The 25,088-nt window shown below is 40.5% G+C and overlaps 1 protein-coding gene across 1 annotated transcript in view; it reads right to left on the minus strand.

Annotated features, from left to right (window-relative positions):
* adcy3a (adenylate cyclase 3a) overlaps nt 1–25,088 on the minus strand; it is a 52,548-nt gene that overhangs the window by 13,230 nt on the left and 14,230 nt on the right. Inside the window, exons 5-17 of the mRNA XM_078253670.1 lie at nt 24,274–24,385; nt 18,961–19,088; nt 18,332–18,490; nt 15,697–15,862; nt 15,308–15,427; nt 12,965–13,107; nt 11,934–12,095; nt 11,457–11,544; nt 3,469–3,585; nt 2,890–3,173; nt 2,618–2,699; nt 650–808; nt 202–348 (exon numbers count right to left, since the gene is read on the minus strand). Of these exons, the coding sequence (XP_078109796.1) occupies nt 202–348; nt 650–808; nt 2,618–2,699; nt 2,890–3,173; nt 3,469–3,585; nt 11,457–11,544; nt 11,934–12,095; nt 12,965–13,107; nt 15,308–15,427; nt 15,697–15,862; nt 18,332–18,490; nt 18,961–19,088; nt 24,274–24,385 (1,867 nt within the window). The remainder of the gene's footprint in view (nt 1–201; nt 349–649; nt 809–2,617; nt 2,700–2,889; nt 3,174–3,468; nt 3,586–11,456; nt 11,545–11,933; nt 12,096–12,964; nt 13,108–15,307; nt 15,428–15,696; nt 15,863–18,331; nt 18,491–18,960; nt 19,089–24,273; nt 24,386–25,088) is intronic.

Genomic DNA, 25,088 nt, shown 5'->3' on the forward strand with positions numbered 1-25,088 from the left:
ACTAGAATATTAATATCCACGCACATATCGCCAGCACTAAAGCTAGCAACATGTTACATGACTTTTATTTCTCAGTGAATTATAGATCTACGTAACCGTCAAATGTGTCAAACGGGTGTTATTACAGTCTCTGCTGTGATGCTTTGTGTCCCTAGCCATTACTCCTAGTAAAACAGATGCAAAATGAGGAAAGCAGCTTACACTGTCAAAGTCTGAGATTATCTCATTAAGGAACCGTAAGCATTCAATCCCTCCATTATTGATGCTCTCCTCTGTGTAGAAGTCAGAGAAGTTGGGAATTGAGGCAAACATGACTCCAATCTCATCGTAGGACTGGCTGTACAACTCCTGGAAAAGGTCAGATTAACAAGGTGTGTATAGTAGGACATGAGGAAGTTTGTGGAACAAATGAACCACACTTAAATGTTGATGAAATACTTCTTGAAAATACTACAATATGATTTTATAAGATACAACTATAACAGGAATATTACAGATACGCTTTCTGGGTTCCCTGTGTTTTTTAGAAGTGTAAACTGACAGGCAAGATGAAATAACATGACTTTTGGGGGGGAAAAAAGTAATGAGGGATATATTTATTTTACACAAACACAGAGTCAAGTAGGGGCCTACCTGGTGAGGATCTTACCTCATCCCTTTTCTTGGAGCCCAGGAAGTGTCGAGCAACATGTTCAGGTAGCATGTTGGTCACCAGTGCTTCATTCCAGCGCCTCATCTCATACACTTTCTCCTTCTGCTCATGGACCTCAATCTTCCACAGGAAAAGGGTGCGGGCGAGCTTCTCCACCTTCAGGCAGCAACATCAGGGACTGATGTTAGCATTTGACCAGCATATGGATTTGCAAGCAGATATGACTGAAATCTTTTGTTGGTAATCGATACACTTACACGACCATGTTAATCCCAAAAAGTGTTCAGTGATTCCCCTTAGAGGTGTATTTTTGTGAAACTAATCTTTATTTGCAAATGCCACTTGACTGCTTGACCATAATTCATTAAGAAAGGTGTAATGTATGGTGCTTCTCTGTACATTATGTTTTATTTGCACAGCTACATCTAAAGGATTTTATCTTAATAATTCAGGTTTTGGACAGCTCAAGTAACACAATGTCAGAAAAATATAGCTCAATATAGCCCCAGGAGGTACGAACAGATACATTCTTAAGTGGCATATATATATATATATATATATATATATATATATATATATATATATATATATATATATATATATATATATATATATATAGTGATTTAAGCGAATTTGTGGCATTCACCAATTTACATGTATTTAGAATTTTTTCTGAGGTACAAACAAAATCCATGAGTCATAAACAGATGGGAAAACACTCCCAACATATGTCCAATTTAAGTTTCCTACTACTTTAAAAACAAAAAAAAAAAAAACTTTTTCCCTCATTTTTCACAGTACAGCGATGCTCTGATGACACAATATTGGCAGCTGTACTAATAATACTTTAATTGTTTTGGGTAGTAACACCATCACTAAATTGCAGAAATTGTTATCTTTCTGTATGCTGTTAAAGGTTAACTACTGTTTTCAACCCTATTTTCCTATGGTTTTGTGTCTAAGTGACTGATGGGAACAACAATCTTTGACATTGGTCCAGTATTAAGCGAGATCGCTGCAGTCGGCAGCGTCGAAACAAGCTACAATGTACGTTAATAGGGCAATAGTCCAGCTTGTATTTACCTTAACAAAAGTGCTTGTTTTGCCGCTGACAGGCTCAGATTAATATTCTAAGTGTCTGACAACACTATGGAAAGGATCCCTTCAGAGACAGACCTTTAAAACTCTGAGACCTTTCTGTTTAAGCAGAAACAGCTCTGAAGTCGCTAGTGCTAAACCCACCTGACTCCATTTAAAATAATACTTTTAGCGTGTATAGTATATTTTCACATGTAAACCGGTAAACTATGTGTTTATTTCAACCAAAACTAGAGTTGTGATGGTTGAAAAAGTGGAAACGCAACCCAAAACAGCTTTTCATAGTTTTATTTAGTTTCTGTCGATTTTGAATGAAGTGTATTTTACGATGCTAAAATTACTGTTTATTTACATGGAGTCTGGTGGGTTTAGCGAACGCAATTTCTGGGATGTTTTATGTTTAAAAAAAGGATCTTACTCTTTAACAGAAAGGTCGACCTCCTTAGAAATCCTTTCCATAATGTTGTCAGACACTTAGAATATTAATCTGAGCCTGTCAGTGGCAAAACGAGCACTTTTGTTAAGGTAAATACAAGCTGGACTATTGCCCTATTAACTTACATTGTAGCTTGTTTCGCCACTGCTGACTGCAGCAGTCTTGCTTAATACTGGACCAATGTCAAAGATTGTTGTTCCCATCAGTCACTAAGACACAAAAACATAGGAAAATAGGGTCCAGGTTGAAAAAACAGTAGTTACCCTTTAACAGCATACAGAAAGACAACACGTTCTGCAATTTAGTGATGGTGTTACTACCCAAAACAATCAGAAAGTATTATTAGTACAGCTGCCAATATTGTGTCAGGTTGAAAAAAAAAACGGTAGTTACCCTTTAAAGTACATTAAAAACAGTAGACATTTACTCACATGTCGGGAGAAATAATAGAAGCTGACCATCATAATGAAGATCATAATTGTCATTGTGAACTTGGAGGGCACCAGGTATGAACTGCAAAAAAGAACATTCACATATTGGCAATTTCTGCTGTAACACTAGTGTTAAAAACACTGCAATTCCTGTATGTTAAGTAATCAAACTCATGATTACCTAAGACTTGGCCTAAATTCTTGAAGAAAGAGCTACAAGAGGTATACTGATGTCTGCTTTACACAGATGACACCGTCTTATTTTGCCTTACCTGTAGTCCTGGAAGCGGGCCATGTCATAGCGGTCGAAGATGTCCCTCCAGCTGTAGATGTTAACAATGCCGGTGGCCACTGTGATGAGCAGCATCAGTGTGAGCTTGACCATGTGACTGACTTGAACCAGCATGGTGGTAGCCATCAGTGCCAGCACAGCGATGTAGCTGTAATATTTAGGGTTGTCCAGGCAACCGTCAGGGCCAGACCAGGAAGAGGAAGAGGAGGAGGAGGGAGTCACTGTGGTGCTGCCTGAGTCTGGGGCGCGAGGCAGACAACTCAGCTAGATGGTGGAAAGACACAGTCATAAGCTCAGTACTATTATTACTATTATTTCTAAGACTGCACTCTATGATCTATGCTCAGCTGTCCTTCAGCAGCAACATTCAGAATGTTGATGATTTCTGTTTCAATTTCCTGGCTCTGGTTTTTCTGTGGCATACAGGTAGCCTATATATTGCATCCAGCTCAAAGAAAATTGGGTGCAGTTGGCTTCAACATTCACCCAAGGAATAAATACAAATCTTTACACAGATTTTGCCTTTTGCAGTTGTAAGAAACAGTAGGTAGCAGCTCACCATGTCCATGATGTCGGCCATGGTGAGGATGAAGATGGCAGCCATGGCCCAGGTGTTACGAGCCCAGCGGGTGTGGTCGATCCAGGTGGAGAAAGACACCAGCTTCTTGGGAAAGACCTAACACAAACACCATTCCAATTAGAAATGTAACAGCACTCTTTATTCAAAATGTTGCAGTTCAGTGAAGCCTATAAACCAAATAATTTCACTCTCGCTGTATTCCAATTCCATGCTCTATAGGGATGGTGTTTGATGATAAATGGTCTGCATTTGACTGAGAAGTTTAGCCCAATTAATGATTAGAGCCTGTACCTACAACCTGAAATGAGCAGCATAATGTATGAAATGTTAATAAACAGCAGTAGCCTACTGTACTTCACAGGCTACTAAATCCAAATACTTGGTCCGGATTCCGAACTGTTACGTTGATCATATTTAGATGTTGATACACTAAACATTTCAACTGTAACTGGGACATTCTTAAACTGATGTGATGAGGTCAGATGATTATTTCCCTCGAGAGTTTAGTAGTTTTTAAATAGTGACTTCAAAAGTCAACTGAAAATGAGAAGACTGCTATGGAGGATATATTTATTCATAATTCCAATTGAAAGTCCAAAGAGAAAACGAAGAGATCAAATTAAAAATATTATTATTTTACTACGCTCCTAGGAATAATCATGACATAATTCAATGTCTTTCTTTCAAATAGTGGCTTTCTTTCAGCGAGTGGTTTGCAGCTCTCGTGGGTCTTGCTGCTTGAAGCCTCCAGCTTCTTCTTTCTGAATGAATCCCTCAATAAATCTCTCACACCTGTCGCTTGTGCTAAATTAAATCAACGTCATGAAAAATTGTTTCAGAAAATGAAAAAAGAGATCAAATTGAAACTATTATTATTTTACTACGCTACTAGTAATAATCATGGCATAATTCAATTTAAAAAAGAAAACGGAAACTGAAAAATTAAAGTTGAAATATAAAATGAGAATTTGAAAATGCAAAGTGACAACGTAAAAAGTCAAATTTAAAATGCAAAGCTTAAATATAAATGCTCAAACTAAAATCTTAAATTGAAAGATGACATTGAAAATCGCAATGGAAATGAGAGAAGAGAAATATTAAATATTAAACTCAAAATGTGAAATGGAAAAGCTTAAATGGAAATACTAAAAAATAAAATCTCAAATAAAAAAAAAACACAAATCATTTTATTTTAGTCTTTGCACTTTATAATTTTCAATTTTGTTTTGTTTTTCAACTATGAACTTTTATTTCACGAGACAAGTTTAACTTTCATCCAAGACGTGTATTATTTTTCTCTTTTTGAGAAGTGCAGTATAATATGGGGCATGTGACAGTATTGTTATAACGTGATAAGCAGCGATACTGTGGAAGTTGTGGAAACGAGAGACGAGCAGCTTCTTTCTGACTGTACTTCATGCTACACTTCTGTGTAGTGAGCAGCATGGCACGGATACAATTTCTGAATTTCAAAGCAATGCTCCTTTTTAGTCCTGGTGATTTTTTGTGTGAGGCCACATGAGCAGACATGTAAGAACACTTTCGCCATCAAGTTGAAGCCATTGCCTTATAAATAACAGTCCTGCCTACAATCCTGCTCCCTCAACTTGCTCGGTTGTCGCCGTTGTACTTGCAGACAGTGTGCTGCCCAGCAGTCAGCTCCACCTGCTGTCCCTAAGGTGCCTCTGCACCCGTTCCGTTTCAGACCCTCTGACCAGCCTTTGGGCCACGCCTCCTCACTTACATACACTTTTGAAATGACAAACGCTAAATCAAAATGGAAAACGTGAATCTGAAAATTTGGGATTCATTCAGAAAGAAGAAGCTGGAGGCTTCAAGCAGCAAGACCCACGAGAGCTGCAAACCACTCGCTGAAAGAAAGCCACTATTTGAAAGACTGTTTTGTTTTCCCCACTACTCGACTTCGTAACACTCTATAATAACCATCACTTATAAATGGTAAATTAAAAGTTAATTCAACTTTAGTTAATAGTTATTTTACTGTTTAAAAAACAATGAAATGATTGATAATGTTACTAAATTATTAATTATATTATAATTTGTTATTTTATCATTAGTTTAATGTTATATAAAATAATAAGTTTACAAATTTTATCTTTTTTGTAAACCATCTAAAACAAAATGTGGATGCTATTATAAAGTTGCAACTAAATGCTTATAATAATATTATTATTATTAAGTAAATGATTATTAAGTTGTTTAAGAAGCATGTTGGACGGGCTCTCGCACCTCCTTGCGCGTCGGGGTTACTGGCGGACGCCGCTTCATGTGCCCGTGTATTTGCGCGACCGTCGGACATCGTAAACCGTCAGCAATGAAAAAGGAACTCTCTGCTGAGTTCAATGATACTTCACACAATAGTCTACTTCAAACGGGTCATAAGTTATGAAAGGGGGCGTGACTTAAGCATAGGGGGCAGGCCAAACCATGACCAATGACAAAAGAACTCTCTGCTGAGTTCAATGATACCTCACACAATAGTCTACGTCATACGGTTCTTTAGCTGTGAAAGGGGGCGTGGCTAAATCATAGGGGGTGGGTCAAACTATCACCAATCAAAAAGGAAGTCTCTGCTGAGTTCAATGATACCTCACACAAGTGTCTACGTCAAACGAGGCATTAATTATTAAAAATGGACGTGGCTACAACATAGGGGGCTGGTCAAACCATCACCAATCAAAAAGGAACTGCTGAGTTCAATGACACCTCACACAAGACTCTACCTTAAACGGTTATGAAAGGGGGCGTGGTCTGAGTAAGTGGGCGTGGTTAAAGTATAGTATCACATGTAGACCACACATTATAAGTTTCAATCGCACTAATTTCAAACTTTCAATTCAAAAAACTTTAACGCAACTTCCTGTTGCATTAAAGGTTGCAATGAGCTTTTTTCTACGTCTTGACATGATACAAATGCATACCAGATTTCGTGAGTCTACGTCAAACGTACTGCAGGGGCTCAAGTTTTTTAGTTTTGTAGGGGGCGCTAGCAAGCCATTTTTGTGTGCCTATTCCCGAAACCCTTACTCCGGATTTCCACTGAATGCAGAACGTCTGCGGACCGGCTCCGCTGTGGAACGACTCCGTGCTCCGCCGTCCGTCAATACCCACTAGGTCCGGATTTGTTGTGGCATGGCTGCGGCCATGACTGACAGCTGAAGTCACGAGGATCTCGCGAATTCACGTAGAATAGAACCACAAAACCAACAACAGTTAGTTTCCATCCAGAGGAGTAGAGGGGAAACAACTCTGTGCTGTGTTTTCAAGGTGTAGTGCAGGGAAATATGATCCGCCGTGAGCGCGGTGGATTTTATTTTGAAAATTAACTGGATGTTTATTTTGTTTCTGTGCTCGACTTCCTGTCCCTCACTATCTGCCCTGTGCTGAATTGCTGCGGAGCTCTCCGGTGTCCGGCAAAAATATTTAACTATTAACAAGGTATTATATTCATCAGATGCAACTTTATAATAGCAATCCAAATGTTTGACGGCATTATAAACAATTTCTGCATACAACATGCTACATTTTGGCCAAATCAGTACGCACTGCTAGTATATTATGCAGTTTCGAAAACGGCCTCTGACGCTGCAGGTGCTCGTTGGGGTAACCTGGAACACCGGAGTGTTCCCAGGTTCTTTAAGCCTGGCTGCAGTGCAGCTCCGAGGCCTGTACGACAAATCAAGATCAACATGTCCTGGATTTATTTCAGTTACCCAGCTTCACCTAACCTAACAACCGCGGTCCCGCATAAGCTGTGTCACGACGGTGGTTAACAACTAGTTCAATCAACCCAGGGTTTCCCAATCCAGCGACATGCGCGTTCACATAAAAGAGGCGGTGTTTGCACAGCACGACCAATCGCAAACATCTACCAGAGCCGCATATTTTATATAAGAAGAGCAAATTATAATTCTGCATAAATATGAAGAACACAGACATGGTTTTGCAGGCAAAACGCAATACAGTCGCTGCTTCCTAAAACAGGAAATCAACAAGTAAATCACAACGCTTATCAATATCACTTCCCCATCAGTCAGACACTAGATCTGACCGTAATTACACTTGTCCTTTCCATAAACGTTGTTGCTTTAGCCTATTATTTCAGTTGCAACCCTGGCAGTGGAAGCGATTGTGAGAGCAAATAAAAAATATAAAAACATAATTCAAACCGCTTTGGGCAATGGCAACACACGGCTCAAGATGCCGATAGCCTATATATAATTCCCTCCCATTAAAATCTATATATTTCATAACAATACCCATCAGGGAATGTTAACGGGGTTGTCGGTCTCTAAATGTTTTAACTTTTATGAGCGCATCCCTCTCCCTCCCCCTCTCTCCCCCCCCCCCTCCCCTTTTACGCACACCGAGCTCCACCTGATCTTACTGTCCTAATTTCCACCGGTTGCGGTGACGCCGTTATCAACCGAGTATTGATTGGTCAGTAGGCGGTGCTTTTACACCAGTTGACCTCTAATCTCCAACATAACCTGCTCCCGACCAGGTTAGGTGTTCAGCATGAGTTACCACGGCGACTGAACCCGGTAACAAGTGATCCACCGTCGTGGTACAGAAAACCCTGGCTTGAACCTGAAGTTACCTCGTTAACGCCAAATCGTGCTTCGTAGTACAGGCGTCTGGTCTCTCTACCTGCTGCTGGTTGCTGCTGTTCCAGCTCTCCCTGGTTCCTCTTTGGTTTGTTTATGTTGCCTTAGGTTGGCCTTTTGCCATGTTTAAACTTTACAACACCAACACACACTCACCTCTGTCACTCACGCACACCCTACACCACTGACTCCACATCCCATTTAGTATATAGCTAATTCTGTCTAATTTGGTTCAACTTGATTAAATAAAGTCTTGTTTAAACATTTAACATGGTGTTATCTCCCTCTTTGGTGTGACCACCTGAGCCAGATCGTGAAACTGGTGACGGTGTAAAGTGAAGTTGATCACATGTATACACGTGCCACTGTTAATAGAGTGTGATGGAAAATATACTGTAGGCTTATATTGTGATATTGATTAGTACGGATAAGCCTTGAGCGTTATTTACAGTCACTGCTTTTTCCCAGTTCATTCGATTGACTGTGTGCGTGTTTCTGGCCGACCTGAGCTGACAGCAGCCGTCAATACTGGCCTGCCTGCTGCATATCAATCTGAATTTCCATGACGAAGTGGAATCAAAAGTACAGCTCCATCCCACATACGCGCGCGCACACTTATTTATCATGAAAACTAGGAAACTACTTTGCACTGTCATCAAAGAGGATATCACAGTCACTCATTTAGAGCTTCTAGTAGCAAAGTTTTGCACAGGTTGGATGGTTGCTTTAAAAGTGTAGTCCCATACATACACAAAAAATATAGTCAGTGACCTAATCCAAGTATCGCAACTAGGGCTGAAACGATTCCATTCGATTACAAAAAATCCTCGAGGCAAAATGGTTTGCCTCGAAGCTTCGTTAAATCAATGTTACCAACGTTGTATTGCTGACGGACGGTGTTGCCACACGGATCATTATTATTGTCGCACACCAGACGCTGCTCAGTCTGCTGGCGTCACATGCCAGAGCGTAAATAGTGAGGGGCTAAGAGAAGAGACAGGCTGGAGAAAACCACAGAAAGTGTCCAAAGTTTGGAATCGGTTCAAACGTAAGTGTCTACTGAAAAACCGAACTAGCTTACCACAATAATAGCACGACGTCAGTGCTTCAGCATCTCAACGGAAAACATTTCTCATCCATTCCACGAAGCGGACCCGACTAAAGTAAATCACGGAGTCGTATGGACGATGAAACGACACCAAACACAACAACTAGCAAAAACAAACCAGAAAATACGTAGCGGTGACCACAGTCTGATCTAAAGAGCCGACTTGTTGACTATCCCTTCGGAGAAACAGCTGATCAATGATCTACTAGCATAAGTGTAACAGAGCTGTGTAGCATTGTAATCAAATATATGAATGAAAATAGATTGAGTATAATTAATATTTACATATACATATATTTACATATAGGCCTATATACAGATCAGTCTCAGGATGAAACTTGTAGTTCTGAAAGTTAAGTTGCACAACTTAAGGTCATGTTTATGTATGTTTAAGTATGTTTATTTATGTTTAATGTATGTTTAATGTATGTTTAATGTATGTTTAATGTATGTTTAATGTATGCCTTAGTGTGAGGTTGATGTCATTTCAGAAAATGTTTTCTTTAAAAATGTTACAATGTAATAGGGCACTTAAATGAACTTCATATGTTTAGTTTTTTGAGAGATGATATTGTAAGCAATGTAGGCAACAAAAATGTAGCTTTTTCCGAAAATGTAACCAAACTATTGTTTATTATTGCTCTTCAATGAAACAAAAGTATTTCTTATCCGATTAATCGATGGAATAATCGGTAGAATACTCCATTACTAAAATAATCGATAGCTGCAGCCCTAATCGCAACATTTTTGCGATTAACAATTTTTGTCATCACCACCCACCCAGACAAAAGTCAGGAAAAGATGACTCAGTAACTACAATATTCAAGACCATTCAACAAAATAATAACTATATAGGCAACAAACCATACACCAAATAAACATATGTATAAATGACAACACCATATGCCCATCATACACGTCTCTGCCTGGCACAAAGCTTCTTAGGAGCCCTCCAGAATGCTCCTGTACATTCTGTATTTTCTAGAATAGACATCCAATCTGGCAAACCGTTTATATGACATCTTTTCAAACGCCGCCACCCTAGCCATCTCACAAGCCCCCTCCTGGATTGACAGCACCCCTTCACTCCTCCATCGTCTTAAAATAATCTGTCTGGGTATCATTAAACTAGATTGGACCCAGCTTCTTATGTTCTTATCCATCCTTTTTAGGATTGACCCATCTTCCAGAACCTGGGTCTCTGCAGTCCGACATAGGTTATCATGTATCCCAGTCCAAAATTCCTGGACCTTATCACAGGACCATAGGACATGAAGTAATTGGCTGTCCTCTCTCTTTCGTGTCCAACAATTTGGTGTGTCTTCAGACTAATTCTAAATAATCTGGAGGGAGTCCAATGGGAACGATGCATAATCTTAAACTAAATGAGGCACACCCTCACATCGCGTGACATAGTTTTAATATTCCTACAAATTCTATCCCACTCCTCATCATCCAGTGTAATACTCAGATCCCTCTACCATGTCTTTTTGAGGGCTGTCCAGGCTCCATTCCCCATGCTCTGCACAAGCATAGAATGATACCCAGAAGCCTCATGGCCTTTTCCATATAAACATTCTGGTGCCTTCGGGGCTGAAGAACTGGATCCAAAAATCACTACTAACAGATAAGGAAGTTGCAAATATCTAAAAAATTGAGACCTAGGGATTCCAAATTGCTGTACCACACCCTCAAAGGATTTGAATATGCCACGAGATACTGATCCCCAAGTGTGACAATTCCCTTTTGCAAACAATCCCGCTGCAGTGTTTTAGTGTTTGCACTGTATAGATTAGCCTAGCAGACTTCTGCTCATGGCTTAATCCTGACAGAACACCACAGTGAATTTCAGCCTGCATGCACGTTTTTTTTTCAGCCCAACATTGTTGAAACGGAGCAGCTAGTATTGGTAGTGAGAACTGACGATTCATCATTGCACCTTTATCTGCAACGCAAAGGGTGTGTGTGCGTGTGTGATCAGAAATCAAAGGAGAGGAGAAAAACACGACTATACTGTAAATGACAGCACAAGGCTAGACTCTCACACGGAGCTGAAATGGAGTTGAATATTCGGTTCCAGCCCTAATAATGTCTATTCATTAATTTACTCAACTACCACAATCCATATTTAAATGTTTCTCATGGCAAATACCGATATATGCTATATATTTATATAATAAGATATTTTTTTAATCGCTTGACAGCCGTAATAAAAGTGTGTTGTAACTTACTCTAGGGAAGATGGCGGCCAGAGAACAGATTGTCAGGATGAGCAGGAGGACTTCTCCCACTGCAAAGGTGATGTAGTTTGCAATCAGCCTGTTCCACAATATATGAACACACAGAAAAACCTTCAGAGAAATATCACTGGTAGCAGTCAACGATTCCACATTCTTTAACATCAGTGTCATTAGTCAGTTAATTAACAGCTGCATGCAGATGGGGCAGAAAACAATACTGAAGAGAGCAATGTTGCAGCGAGTTGGGTCGTGCAAAAACATTTAAGATCCCAAGAGTGTAATATCCCTCACAGTACAAAGTAACTAATTAAATGAAAGGGATACTTTTGCCAATTTATAATTTGTGTCCAAAGAGTGTGAGCTTAGGTTTGTTTCTTTTGCTTTTTGAGTAGGTGTTTCAGCCAGAGTGGGACATAAATGGAACATGACCACACTGTGAAAAAGGGTGAGATTACTAATTACACTAACCAGGGGTCTATGAGGGCCTCCATAGCTGCAGTAAAGAGCAGGACCACACAGGAGCAGCAGAAGGCAGCTCCGCTCTGTTTCTCCTTCTCCACAGAGTAACGAGTCTCCAGGTCCGGATCCACAAACCTCAAGGAGAGCCTGTTGGTGTGTTTTCCCTTCAGACTGATGAGACAAGAGAACCTCAGCACTTACAAATTTAAAAATATTGGTATTGCATTACACATAACACAAATTGTCGCAGTTTTGTTTTAGGAAATACTGTATGATGCTACAATGTATTGTTACACCCTAGAAAACTGATGCAATCTACTTGCCCTAACACTGTCTTTTGCATTTTGTGCAAATTTGGGAGTAAACTGCTACATTGCTTTGTGCGGCTGGGTATCAAACTTTACTTTGTACCAGGGAGATGTGACCAGACGAAACAAGACACGATATTGGGTTCACGATAACGAGATTAGTTTTTTTTAAATCTGAAAAACAATTTTATAAATTTTTTCAAAATACCCCCCCCCCACACACACACACTCGTCATCAACACCCACCCAGACAAAACCCAAGAAAAAGATACCATATACAAGACCATACAACAACAAAATAACCATAAAGACAAACTGTAAACCAAATAAACATACGTATAATGACAACACCATAAGCCCATCATATACGTCTCCAGCACAAAGCTTCTTAGGAGCCCTACAGAAAGTTGAAATACTTCTTGTGTAGACATCTAATCTGGAAAGCTGTTTGTATGACACCTTTTTTAAACGCAGCCACCCTAGCCATCTCACAAGCCCACTCTTGAATTGACGGCAGCCCTTTATTCCTCCATCCATCCTCTTAAAAAGATCTGTCTGGCTATCATTAAACTAGTTTGGACCCAGCTTCTTATGTGCTTATCTATTCCGCTTAGGATTGATCCATCTCCTAGAGCAAATAATCTTGGGCTGAATGGAACCTGGGTCCCTGTCTAAAATTCCTGGACCGTTCATCGCTGCTTGCAGCTTTAATTAAGATTACAGTTCACGTACGCTTGGACTGTCTCTCTCTCCAGCAGAGCCTCGTTAAGCAGTTTGTTGAGCTCCTGTTCATTCTCCTGAGCATCAATCACCCTTTCAGCCAGGTCCCGCAGTCGCAGCCTTCTCCGAGGGTTAGGGAAAGATGGATTCACCACCTGAAGTCCCAGAAAGAAAACAAAATGGAGAATGGTACACCCACATATTACATTTTTATGTCTAATATTTACTATATCAATGCCATGTCAGCAATTATGTTAGTTAGCTTGTCTGTCCTAACACGTCAATCCACAGTAAGAAACCTTTGCTAAACATTTACACTTGATCAACACCTTGCTTTACGATAAAGAAACCTACGTGCCAGAATTCCATGAAATTTGTAGTAGATGTTCATGTGTCCCTACAGGTTGATACCTAATGTTACTATTAGGGCTGCACGATATGAGGAGAATATCTAATTGCGATTATTTTGACTGACATTGCGATATGATTCATGATATTGGAGGGAATGATCATTTTTGTATCATTATTCTCATTTTCATTGAAAATGATTAACATTGAAAGAAATGAAAATGATTATAGTGTGATTTTTGCGAGGATCTGTACCAAACAAAGGTGTTTTCTTTAGTCTGTAGGATAGGATCTGTAGGCCGGGACGTCTCACAGCACCACAATACTTCATTTAGAACGGTTTGACACGTTTTGCCATTAACAAATATTGTGCCCCCCAGCCCTAGTTACTATGGAGCCAAAATTTCCCCTAGTACACAATACATATTCAAATCTAATGGCAATGCGATTCCTGTCAACATTGAACACAATATCATCTCAGTCTCATTTAATCAATGTTCTTAGAAAATGTCATGGCAATCTACCCAAAGTCATAAATCCTTTTGGTTTTAATAACTCTGACTTTAACACTAGTGCATCTATAAAACGGTTTACTTTTACCCACACCCCCATGCTGTCTACTCAGGAATTTATTATTATTTATGTTTAATTCTGAGAGACATAGGATTGCAATATTGGGGTTAGCAATGTGACTCGTGCAGTAGTGTATTTGGATATCCAGCCTAAAACACCATCTGGAGAGTTAATACTAGCCTCTTAAATGATGGTCAGTGTGAAGAGTTCATTAAATAAGGATTTTAGAGAGTACCTGGAATTTAATAGTAATGAGGACATATTACCAAGTGTTTTATGGAATGCTGCAAAAGGGGAGCAGAGGAACACTAATAATGTGGTCATCAAAAAGAAAAAAACCCTGCTATAACAAATAAATGTAACAAAGTTAGAATTAAACAGCATCCTTGACAACCAAGTGGGAATTAAACTTAAATACATCAAACAGAGTCATTATGAGAATGGACTTAGGGCTAAACAAATATTGGGATGGAAACTATGAAGACAACAGTCCAAAAGATCAGTTTTTAAAAAAAAATAAGAAATCATATTACAAACAGGATAAGTCATAGACCAGAAGATCCGTGACTGTACAGATACACCTGTGACTCTTCCGCTTAGGTTCACGTTGGACATGTTCCCCAGATTCTTGCCATCAAAAATTAATCATCTTGATTTTCTATGTTGACTGAGATTAATCCGGACTCTATACGGACAATATCGGTTTTGTGCTGTTCTGTGGGGGCTACCTTGGTAGGTCTCTTTCCTCTTTTGGGAATAATGTAAAAGTAACCCTTAACAAATTACTTAAGTATCGATTTTGAGGGTTTTTTTTGGACTTTACCCTCAGTGACCTGACCATTCTGTTCAGTTTCTTCAAAGTGTGCTTTCTCCTAAAAAAAAAAAGTCAGAAATTCACTCTTACAACGGCTGTTGTGACTGGGCCCTAATAATAGCTAAATAAGTATTTATATTTACTTTTACAATCTAACACTTTTGAATTGTGAGTTGTAAAAAAAAAAAAGTACAGTATACAGTACTACAGTATATTCTAATGAAGCTTGGCGCAAGTTCTTTTAGGAAGAGACATTAATATATATATATATATATATATATATATATATATATATATCTCAATGTTACCAAAGCATCTCCAGAGCTCATCATTCCCAGCACCCAGGGTTCCTTCATCATCAGAAGCCCCGCTCCACATAAACATCCATCCAGATCTTCAGGCTCTTTCTTCATCACCACCAGTGTCTAGACCCCATCTGGGGGATATTACTGTATATACATAGCCTCTATGCCCCTTATACATGTAACATCGCAAGGGAGTCTAATCGCCAAAGACTCTAATATATCAACCTATTTGCACCATGTTAATTACATCCTCCTTAAATGAAGTCTCTCCTGATTGAAATGTAATTCTAATCTAAGAAGGGATTTCTCGGTTACCCTCGTATCCAGTTCTTCAGGTTCCTCTGGTGTGGTACAGGCTGTGTTAACACTGCCGTTACACTCTGTGGTGTTGATCAAGAGTGGGGAGTTTCCATTGGAAGAGGTAACGGACAACTTCTAATGTGAAACAAGCAAACAGGAAGTAATGAGTGATTATGATGTAATGTCACATTTTTCTTTATTCCTTTTTACATTTCCTGAACATATCCATGTATTTTGAATGCTGAACATACAGTCTATCAAGCTGTCGTAGACAATCTAGCTTTGACTAACAAAAATGTTTTCAAATGTGATGTCAAATGTAACATTTCACTGGCTGAATATGAGACACCAACATTTGAATATCCAAATATTTGCAGTGTGTGTGGGTGGCAGGGTTGACTCACTACACCATTGATGCCATTCTTCCCCACAGGTCCTTTAGGAACAACCACTAGGTAGGTCTCGATGCCCCTCTCTCTCAGGTAGTCACAGCGGTCACCTCCGTTCCCTGGCTCAGCATCAAACTCACCATGAAGACACTCCATGGTGCTCTGTGAGATGTGGACGCGACTGGTCCACGCATACAAAGGTCATTGATTTACAGATCATTGATCTAACAACTACATGAAGTCTACAGAAAGTGCTTCTGTGGACTTCATTGAGCCGTAATAGTCCTTATGACATAATCATTTCCTAATCATTTGAATATGTGGTATAATGTTGCCGTGTGCATTTTGTCATCTTCTTTCATGAATTTTCAATGATGCTCCTATACAGAGTGATGAATTGCAACAGTAGACTACATTTAACCTAATGAACACACCATTTGAGCAGAACTGGTGGAGGAGTGCCACAAACGGGGCTGGCGCGCATGGTGCATGCCCATTACATGCCTGCTGGGCTTTGCGGGACCGCCAAGCTCAAGCACCATGCATTACACAACACCACCTGCAGGTTAAGTGGCCTCCAGGCAGCAGAGAGAACGAGGGGTGTTAATTTAACAACAATGTGGACAACATGAAAGGGGGGGGCTCTTTCACCAGCTCCGTATGCTGTGGTCATGCACCTCTGAATTTTTGTAACTATGCGCCCACTGCGGGCGCTGCGCTTTCAGCTCAACATGGTCAGCTGGGAAAAGCATGTGTGCCTGTACAAACTTCTGTGATTCTTCATGTACAGACCACAGAGAGTCAAACAGCCTTAAACATGTGGTCAGAAAGACACACCACACGTTTTGCTGGAGAGTGTGGAAAAAAACATGAGAGATCGTTTTGTCAAAGCTAAAAAGAACGGCTTCATGGAAAGTGTTCTTAACAGTGTTACAGGCACACAGTCATTTCGATTTGGAGATAAACGACAGCCACGTTAATGATTAGAGTAGACGTGGTACGTCTGTGTTTATCATGGTTGTCATGTGTTTACTTCTGTTGCCAGGCAGCCTGCTTTCCTTAAATTCCGCTCTCTTCTTCTCTACTACTTCTTGCTCATTCACAGATTATTTGGTTTGTACGCCCTCTGGTGTTTTTTTGAAAATACTGCAACGAACAATGCGTTGAGCATAAACGTCTCCATGCATGCTCGTAGCGCGCGCGCCATTTACAGAGGCCCGCGCCCGGTGTAAGTATATCCAGAGCTTAAGACTGGACAAAGGCCAGTACACAAATAAGAAGATCAAACAGCAACTTTTTAAGAGGCAGTTCAGGCAGAAAAACTGGCTGGCAGGAAGGAACTTATGACTCTTTGTAGAGTAGAGTGGCAAAGGAGGCGGACTAAAGAGAGAACCAGGAAATGCACTGCCTTTCCAGCATATCATTTGGGTTTCCCAAACAACTGCTAGCCCAAAAGTGCTGCGGCCACCTTGCATGCTGTGATGCAGCACGAGGTGAAGACTTGATCTATCCATCTGGACCAACCACTAACTTTAAACTGCAGGAGGGTACCAAGGCCAGCAGTCGTCTTTCCGACCGTGACACCATGCAATTTCTGGGTGAGTCAACTTGATAACGCACAACCCCTTTAGAAAGTGGGAAGACACTCACCGAGGCTAGTTAGTGTCATCTTTACGTTAACCGCAACACGTAGGGAGTTTAGCAGTAGAAGTTAGCCTTTAGCAGCGGTGTTCTTGGTTGTTTATGAAGCCTGGTTAGCTTAGCCCGTCGTAAAAGTTAACCGGACCCAGTGGAGTGCTCTACTTGGTGGTCACGCATGGTCTATGAAAGATACTAAGGGTGATATGGAGGAGGGGGGAAGGTAGCTGAACAATGGAGATTTTGCAGAAGGTAGGAAGAGAACTCAACTAACATCAAGCAGTTTAGGACCATCTCGCTGCTCAGTGTCGAGGGGAAGACATTTACAGGAACACACAAAGATGAACAAGAACATTCTCAAACACAGAAATAATTTAACAGCTAGTTAGTTACATCCATTAAATCAGGATTTTCTGAAAATTAAATGGAATCAATGCATGGGAAATGGTAACTTTCAGTTAAAACTGAAATAGGTCAGGTAAATGTGCAAAAGCCAGTGAGCAATACAGAACGGGTTTAAAGCCGTGAACTTGGGCTAGGGACCCAAATAAAAAGGGAAATAAATAATATAATAGTAAAGACTAGTATTACCTGGGGACCTCTAGTAATTTGTAATAGTTGCGGATGTCGTCTGTGATCTTAATCCTGTACAAATCTGCAATGTCTGTAATTTGTCATGTAAAATTCCCACCGCAAATTACCTACCATATTTCGACAAACACAGGTTGGGTGATAATAATACTTCCGTGCGAATCGGCATCTCTGTGCTTCGGGTTGGCAATTATAGATGAAAGTTTTGACAGAGTAAAATACAGCCTGTCTGAACGTGCTGTATGAAACACAGACGTGGGTGGGGTAATTTTCTAAATGAGGTCCCCTGGTAATACTAGTCCTGTGCGAATAGGGTTGTGGACATCATTTTAAAAATGTTATAATAGTACAAATATTGCTCCAACAGTGGATTTAAGTAACTTTTTTAAGAGAGGTAACACCTGGATTAGACTGTTCTTACCCTGGTATCCCTCCAGCCTCCATTTTGTTGGCTACAGTGACATCTGTGGACCAGACGTCGTACTGCCAGCGTTTCTGACCCAGCACTCCCCCCAGGACTGTACCACTGTGCACTCCAACCCGCATGTCAACATCTGTTTGAGTTTTCTCCCGGACGTACCTGTTTAAAAAATAAATAAATAAATAAATAAAAAGAAAGCAGGAACCACAACTCATTCTGTCTTTGTTAGAATCATCAATCCAGCTTTCTTTTCTATATCAAAACGCTGACTACCATGACACTACAAATACATTCTCAACCTACATCTAATTTAGGGACATCAAAACTAAAGGAAATCCATTCATACACACTTGTCTGGAATCTGACCAAAGTGTTGCATCAGAATCGATTTGAACTTACAGTAATGACCTCTCATTGTTCAATTCACTTTATTTCACAGATGTGGTCCACAGAAAGTCAATACCAGCCCACCAGAGTGATCAATTCCAAACTGTGAACCAAGTGACCAACCCTCTGCATCACATCAAAACGTAGCTGACACTGACAGATCTTTAGAACAGACCAGCATCATCCAGAGTTATCTCCGGCTGCTCTCTCAAGGTCCTGACCCCCCTCATCGCTGTACTCACGAGATGGCCTCCACCATGGCCAGACCCATCATGATAGAGCATGCAGCGTGGTCCTCTCTGTAGTCCGGCAGCCCACAGATGCAGTAGTAGCAGTCTCCCAGGATCTTGATCCTCAGTTGGTGATATTTCTGACAAGGTAGATAAGGTTTAGAGAGAGGGATGGACCCAAGAAGGTGCAAAGATTAGACTGGGATATTAACATCAGTCTTTTTCAGCAGTTATAGAAATGAAAGAAGGAATGACCTTTGAAACATTTTGCAATTGTTTTTAGGGATGCACAGATGGTCTGTTGGATTGTGATAGGCACAGATACTGACTTTAGTGTATTGGATACCGGCCAGACAATAGTTTTCTTTTGTTCTGCTCCATTCATTTTGCTGTGATAAACTAACATAGATGAGTTAAGACCTGCTGTTACTTATCACTTCACGCATGAGCTTCGTAAATAAATGCATTTTATTGTGAGAGAAATGGTTGAATAAAAATCAGCCTAGCATTAAGAAAACACGCAGGGGCAAATGCCAGAGTAGGCTGCTGAGAAGAACGCTGTGCATTGCACTACTATATTTATCCTTTTAAAGATACGTAACCAGGGCGATTTGTGCTTAGCTTGGAGGAGAACCATCGCGGAAGACAAGAATGTCGAAAGGCAAAAAGTCAACGGCTTGTGGGGATTTTAAAGTTGTCACTTTCTTAAAAAGTTTGGTTTTTTTGTACTGACAAATTTCATTTCCAACCAATCAACAAGAGTTGCTGTAATATTTTATTGTATAGGATCCCATAGAAAGTATTAATTCTCAAGAGAGACAGGTGATTTTCAAAGACATCTGTTGGGGTGTACTCATCATGTATTGTATATGAATGGTATCTGTTCAATTTCAATTCAATTTTATTTATAGTATCAAATCATAACAAGAGTTATCTCAAGACACTTTACCGATAGAGTAGGTCTACACCACACTCTATAACTTACAAAGACCCAACAATTTCAGTAATTCCCCCAAGAGCAAGCATTTAGTGCGACAGTGGCGAGGAAGAACTCCCTTTTAGGGAGAAACCTGGGACAGACCCAAGCTCTTGGTGGGTGGTGTCTGACGGTGCTGGTTGGGGGTGTGATAAACAGTGGCAAATATAGTCAAAATAAACATAATGGAACTATGACTAGAAATAGTAGTTGTAGTAGTTCACGGCATAGCAGTGCACTGCAGGGCGTTACAGGGTGTAGCAGGGCACAGCAAGGCGTAGCAGGACGTAGCAGGTCGCAGCAGGGTGTAGCAGGGCGTAGCAGGGCGCGGAGCAGTGTCACATAGCACAGTGGACCCAAAATGGGTTACCCAAAATAGGTCCACTGTGCTGAGTACAATCACAGGCGAAGGTAACAAAATCGGCAGGCAAAAGACGTGGTCAAAAAACGGGCTAGAGATCTACAAAAACACTGGGAAGGTAACACGAGGGATAATGCTAGAGAGTGATGCTGCGTTCCAGACAATTTTTAGCCTGTAGGTTACGAGTTCAAGTCTAACGACTTGGTAGCGTTCCAAGCAAAGTCACGAGCTGGCTAGCTAAACATTGTGCCGTTGGCAGGGTTCAGGTTAGGCTACTTAACGTTAACGTTAGCTAGCGGCTACCTAACGTTGACATTAGCTAGCGCTTGCTGATACTAGCGATTTCTAGTCGGCGACATATTTTGGGCTTCATTTAATAAACATAACCTGTAGTAGTACACAATCGTATGTGTATTGTTTTGATTACAATGTGCGGAATTACTTTACGTTGCCTATTTATTTCTATTTCTCACCGTTATCACTGGCGTGGCGTCTGTACCATAGACTAGTATATAATCTGGACCAACAGATCCCGTTGCTCTGGACGGAGATCAGTGAAGGATATTAGAAGCACTTTTCCGGTGAGTGCTGACCATTACTGAGCAGCCTCCAACTGAGAGAGACGACGTAGATGTGACGTGAGCAACGTGTCTGAAAGTTGTAAGTCTTCTGGTAGCTGTGCCAAGAGAAATCTCAATCATTCCCAATCTTGCAGAGACGGAGAGCGTAGGTATATGTAAGGAGATAACATGGACACAGGCTAATTATTGCTAACTAAAACGCTAGTTAACATTAGTAATTCAACTTAAACAGCTAATGTAAGTCGAAACTGCCTGCGAGCTTCTCCTGTACTATACGGTAATTTCTCTACTGTGCGACAGTAAGTCGCGTGGTTATGACACAATCGTTAGCCTATTTTTATAAAAACGTCTGCTACGGAGCCATAACATGAGATACAAGGTAATGGAGCCTTGTCGTGTTTCTTTATAAATAAACAATGGACGAAAAAAGTCTTTAAACGCTTCAGATGTAAAGTTATTCGCTGTCAAAGTGACGCCAAAATGAATGGCAGTCAATGGGATGCTAACGGGAGGTGATCGTTTGGTAGCATCAAAATGACGCCATAGGAGGTTCGAGTTCTGAAGCGAAGCTTACCCCCTTGGTCTGTACAGCATCAACAGGGGTCGCCATTGTTGTTTATGCGTGTGTGACGTCAAAAACTGTAGTACAACGATCTGGTACGAGTTCACGGGTAGTAAGTTACGGGTTGGACTGCCGTTCCAGGGCACTTTCACAGGCAGAAGGTTGTGAAAACACGGGTTACGGGTTGCCTGGAACGCAGCATGAGACACACAAGGTACTACAACAATCTGGCAAATGACAAAGGATGCAAGGTGAGTATATATGCATGACAATTACACACAGGTGACACACATTAGGGAAGGGAGGGTAATCACACAGGCGCGAAGGCAGACAAAGATAGGAAGACAAGTGACCTGAAACAGAGACAGACAGTGAGTTAACAAAATAAAACAGGAAGTCAGGGAAACAAACAAAACATGAACTAAGAGCGGGAACTGGATGTGACAAGCAGGACCACGACGACAGCTGCAATCATGATTTAGGTGCCACCCTATTCTATAAGCCCATTTACCAAATGTCAAAAAATGGAAGGGTGTTTAAAGCTTCATGTTACTTTACACATGGAAACATGTGTATTCATCAATTCCACACAGATTTTACATTTGGAAAAAAGAGAGCACTGGTATCTAATCAGTATTCTGTGTCAGCAGATACCTAGTCTTGCATTGGCAGACCTTTCCCTATATGCTCTGGTTTATTGGCATTTCTTCAAACCAATCACAATCATCTTGGGCGGTGCTAAGTGCCGGACGGAGCCACGGTGCTGCTGAAGAATAGACTCGGGAAGGACCTTGTTTTGGTGGAACGTGTGTACGTTCAAAAGTAGTTTTAGTCGTGCAACAGAAAACTCAGATTGGACAGATAGTCTAGCTAGCTGTCTGGATTTACCCTGCAGAGATCTGAGGAGCAGTTAACCATAGTCCTCATAGAACGCCAACACAAAGAAAGTGGAAGCTAACGGACATCCGGCTGAAAAGAGTGACTGGTGGCACCAGAGCAATCCCGGAAGTGGAACGTTGTGGATTTAGACTAGCAGATACCCTAAGTTATAAGGGTAAAAAAAAAATAAAGTCAGCATGTTGATCCCTACTTGTTCTGGAGAGATTCATAAACAAATATCTAAAATACAGATATTATTTATTTAGAACCCTCTGTGAGAGTGTGAGAGTGTGTGTGTGTGTGTGTGTGTGTGTGTGTGTGTGTGTGTGTGTGTGTGTGTGTGTGTGTGTGTGTGTGTGTGTGTGTGTGTGTGTGTGGGCTGTCTTTTAAATATCTCGAGAACCGTTTGTCTGATCTACTTCACACTTGGCGGGGTTTATTGCTGGGTACACAATAATCTTAGTGTTTGGAATTTGGAGCAGTTTGGACAGCAATAAATATTAATAAATATGATCGAAACTAAACCGCATAATGAAGGTTTAGGGAAAAAAAAAATTCTGGCATAATGCTGGCTTTGCTTCTTCCGTGTCTACCTTTTACAATAAAAGCCTAGCTTAAATTCACTCACAGCATTTTGCTAAGAGGAAACTCAATAAAAAGGCATTTTTTTGCTGACACAAAAGCCAGACACTATATCGTATCGGGCAAAACCTGTCTTCTTCCATCTCATTCATCTCGTTGTGTAACGTTAAGTGCTGTGTGCTAACTTATAACACCATAACATTACTGGCGGCAAAATACCTTGGCTAATTAAATCCATACTTTAACGTTTATAATGATCAAGCCACTAAGCCTGTTTGGAAAAATGATATCGTTGACGAAAAACATGACAGTAAAATGTAGTTAAAATAAAAACACTCTTTTTTCATTGCCATCCACCTTTTCTTATCTGCTCTGTCTCTCTCAAGCACACTGACACTGCCAGCCCCCGCTGAGTTCGTGTTTGTACTTGTTCAGGTGGTTGATAAATTATTCAAATAAAAGATGAAAAAAAAAAAAATTCAAATGTCTACATAACAGTAAGAATATTTGATAATTTCTTGTATTTTGATCAGGGATGCACCGAATCCAGGATTCGGCCGAATATTGGGCTTTTTGACGGGGTTCGGTTTCTGCCGAACCTTAGAATTTTTTTACACCGAACCGAACCCTACGCTGGTCGACGTAATGACGCCGCCGTTGATTACGGGAAGGTGTTTACGTAGGTGGACCGTGGGCTGTGAGAAAGTGAAAATGGAACTCGTGAGCAGAAAAAGTGTTGTTTGGCAGTACTTTCAGTCAAAAGAAGACCATTCAAGTCCAGCTACATGTTCAATTTGCAATGGCAATTTGTCTCTTGGTGGCAAGGACCCTAAACAATACACAACATCGCCGCTGTTAAAACATTTGCGTATGAAACATCAAAAAGAATACGAGTTGTGCATGAAGGAATCTACAGACAGCAGCCAAAATGCAGCAACTTCAGGTACGGCAAAGGAAGGACAGTCACAGCTAAAAACTTGGGTTAACCAGACGACCATTACCAGCTTTGATAGCCCTACATCGGGGGTAGCCTACGTTATGGGATTATAAATCTAAAAGGCTAATATTTTGGATATTGATTGGATCTTGAGATAGGGTAAACATAGGCCTATGGTAATTGTCAAAATAGTTTTTTCCACTTGTCTTCCTGGCATAATGTTGCCTATTCTTTTTTTTTTTTTACAGTTAACATAAAATAAAATGAAAAATACAATGCTGTGGACGTTGTTTACTTCATTAATGTGTTTACTGTGTTAATGGACTGGAGGATGGGAGTAGGATTCGGTTTCGGCAGAATCTTAACCAGTGTCTGGATTCGGTGCATCCCTAATTTTGATGTAAATGTCATTAGATCATTGTTGTGAGGTAACAGTGTGAAACTCACTGCAGCCAGTTTGTCAAAGCGAGCAAAGAGCTCATTGAGCAGTTTGACCAGCTCCTGAGCGCTGCAGGACGATGATAGCTGTGTGAAGCCTACGATGTCTGCAAACAAAATACTGGACAACAAGAGACAGATACAAGATGGAACATTAGTACTGATATCCTGCTGTTCAGTCACATAAACAGTATCCTCGCACATTTTAACCGTTTCGACAGTTAGTTAGTTGCAAAGATTAATCGATTAGTCGTCAACTAATAAATTAATCGGCAATTCTTTTTGATAATCGTTTCATCGATTTAAGTCATTTCTTTATGAAAATGGTACAAATTCTCTATGTTCCAGCTTCTTAAATGTGACTATGTTCTAGTTTCTTCACTTCTCTTTGACAGTAAACTGAATATCTTTGAGTTGTGGACAAAACAACACATTTGAGGACGGCCTCTTGGGCTTTGGGAAACACTGATCAACTTTTTCACGATTTTCTGACATTTTAGAGACCAAATGATAACTTATCGGTTAATCGAGAAAATAATCAACAGATTAATCGATGATGGAAAGAATAGTTTGTTGCAGCCCTATATTATATATTGTTCACTTCAGAGCAGTACTTACTTTCTGGAAAACTGTGAATCTTAAATGTTGACTGGCCGACAACTTTTTGGCTATGTCAGCATACTTGTTACGTAGCGGCCAGGGTGGGGAACCCCACTGAAATCAAGTGCAGGCGGCACAGGAGGCAGCAGGAATGATGTTGAATCTTTAATCAATGTTTGTGTGCTGCTGCGCGTCCTTGTGTGTGTAACAAGCATAGTGTGCAT

The sequence above is a fragment of the Sander vitreus genome, chromosome 6 (assembly GCF_031162955.1).
Source record: "Sander vitreus isolate 19-12246 chromosome 6, sanVit1, whole genome shotgun sequence".
Classification (NCBI taxonomy): Eukaryota; Metazoa; Chordata; class Actinopteri; order Perciformes; family Percidae; genus Sander; species Sander vitreus.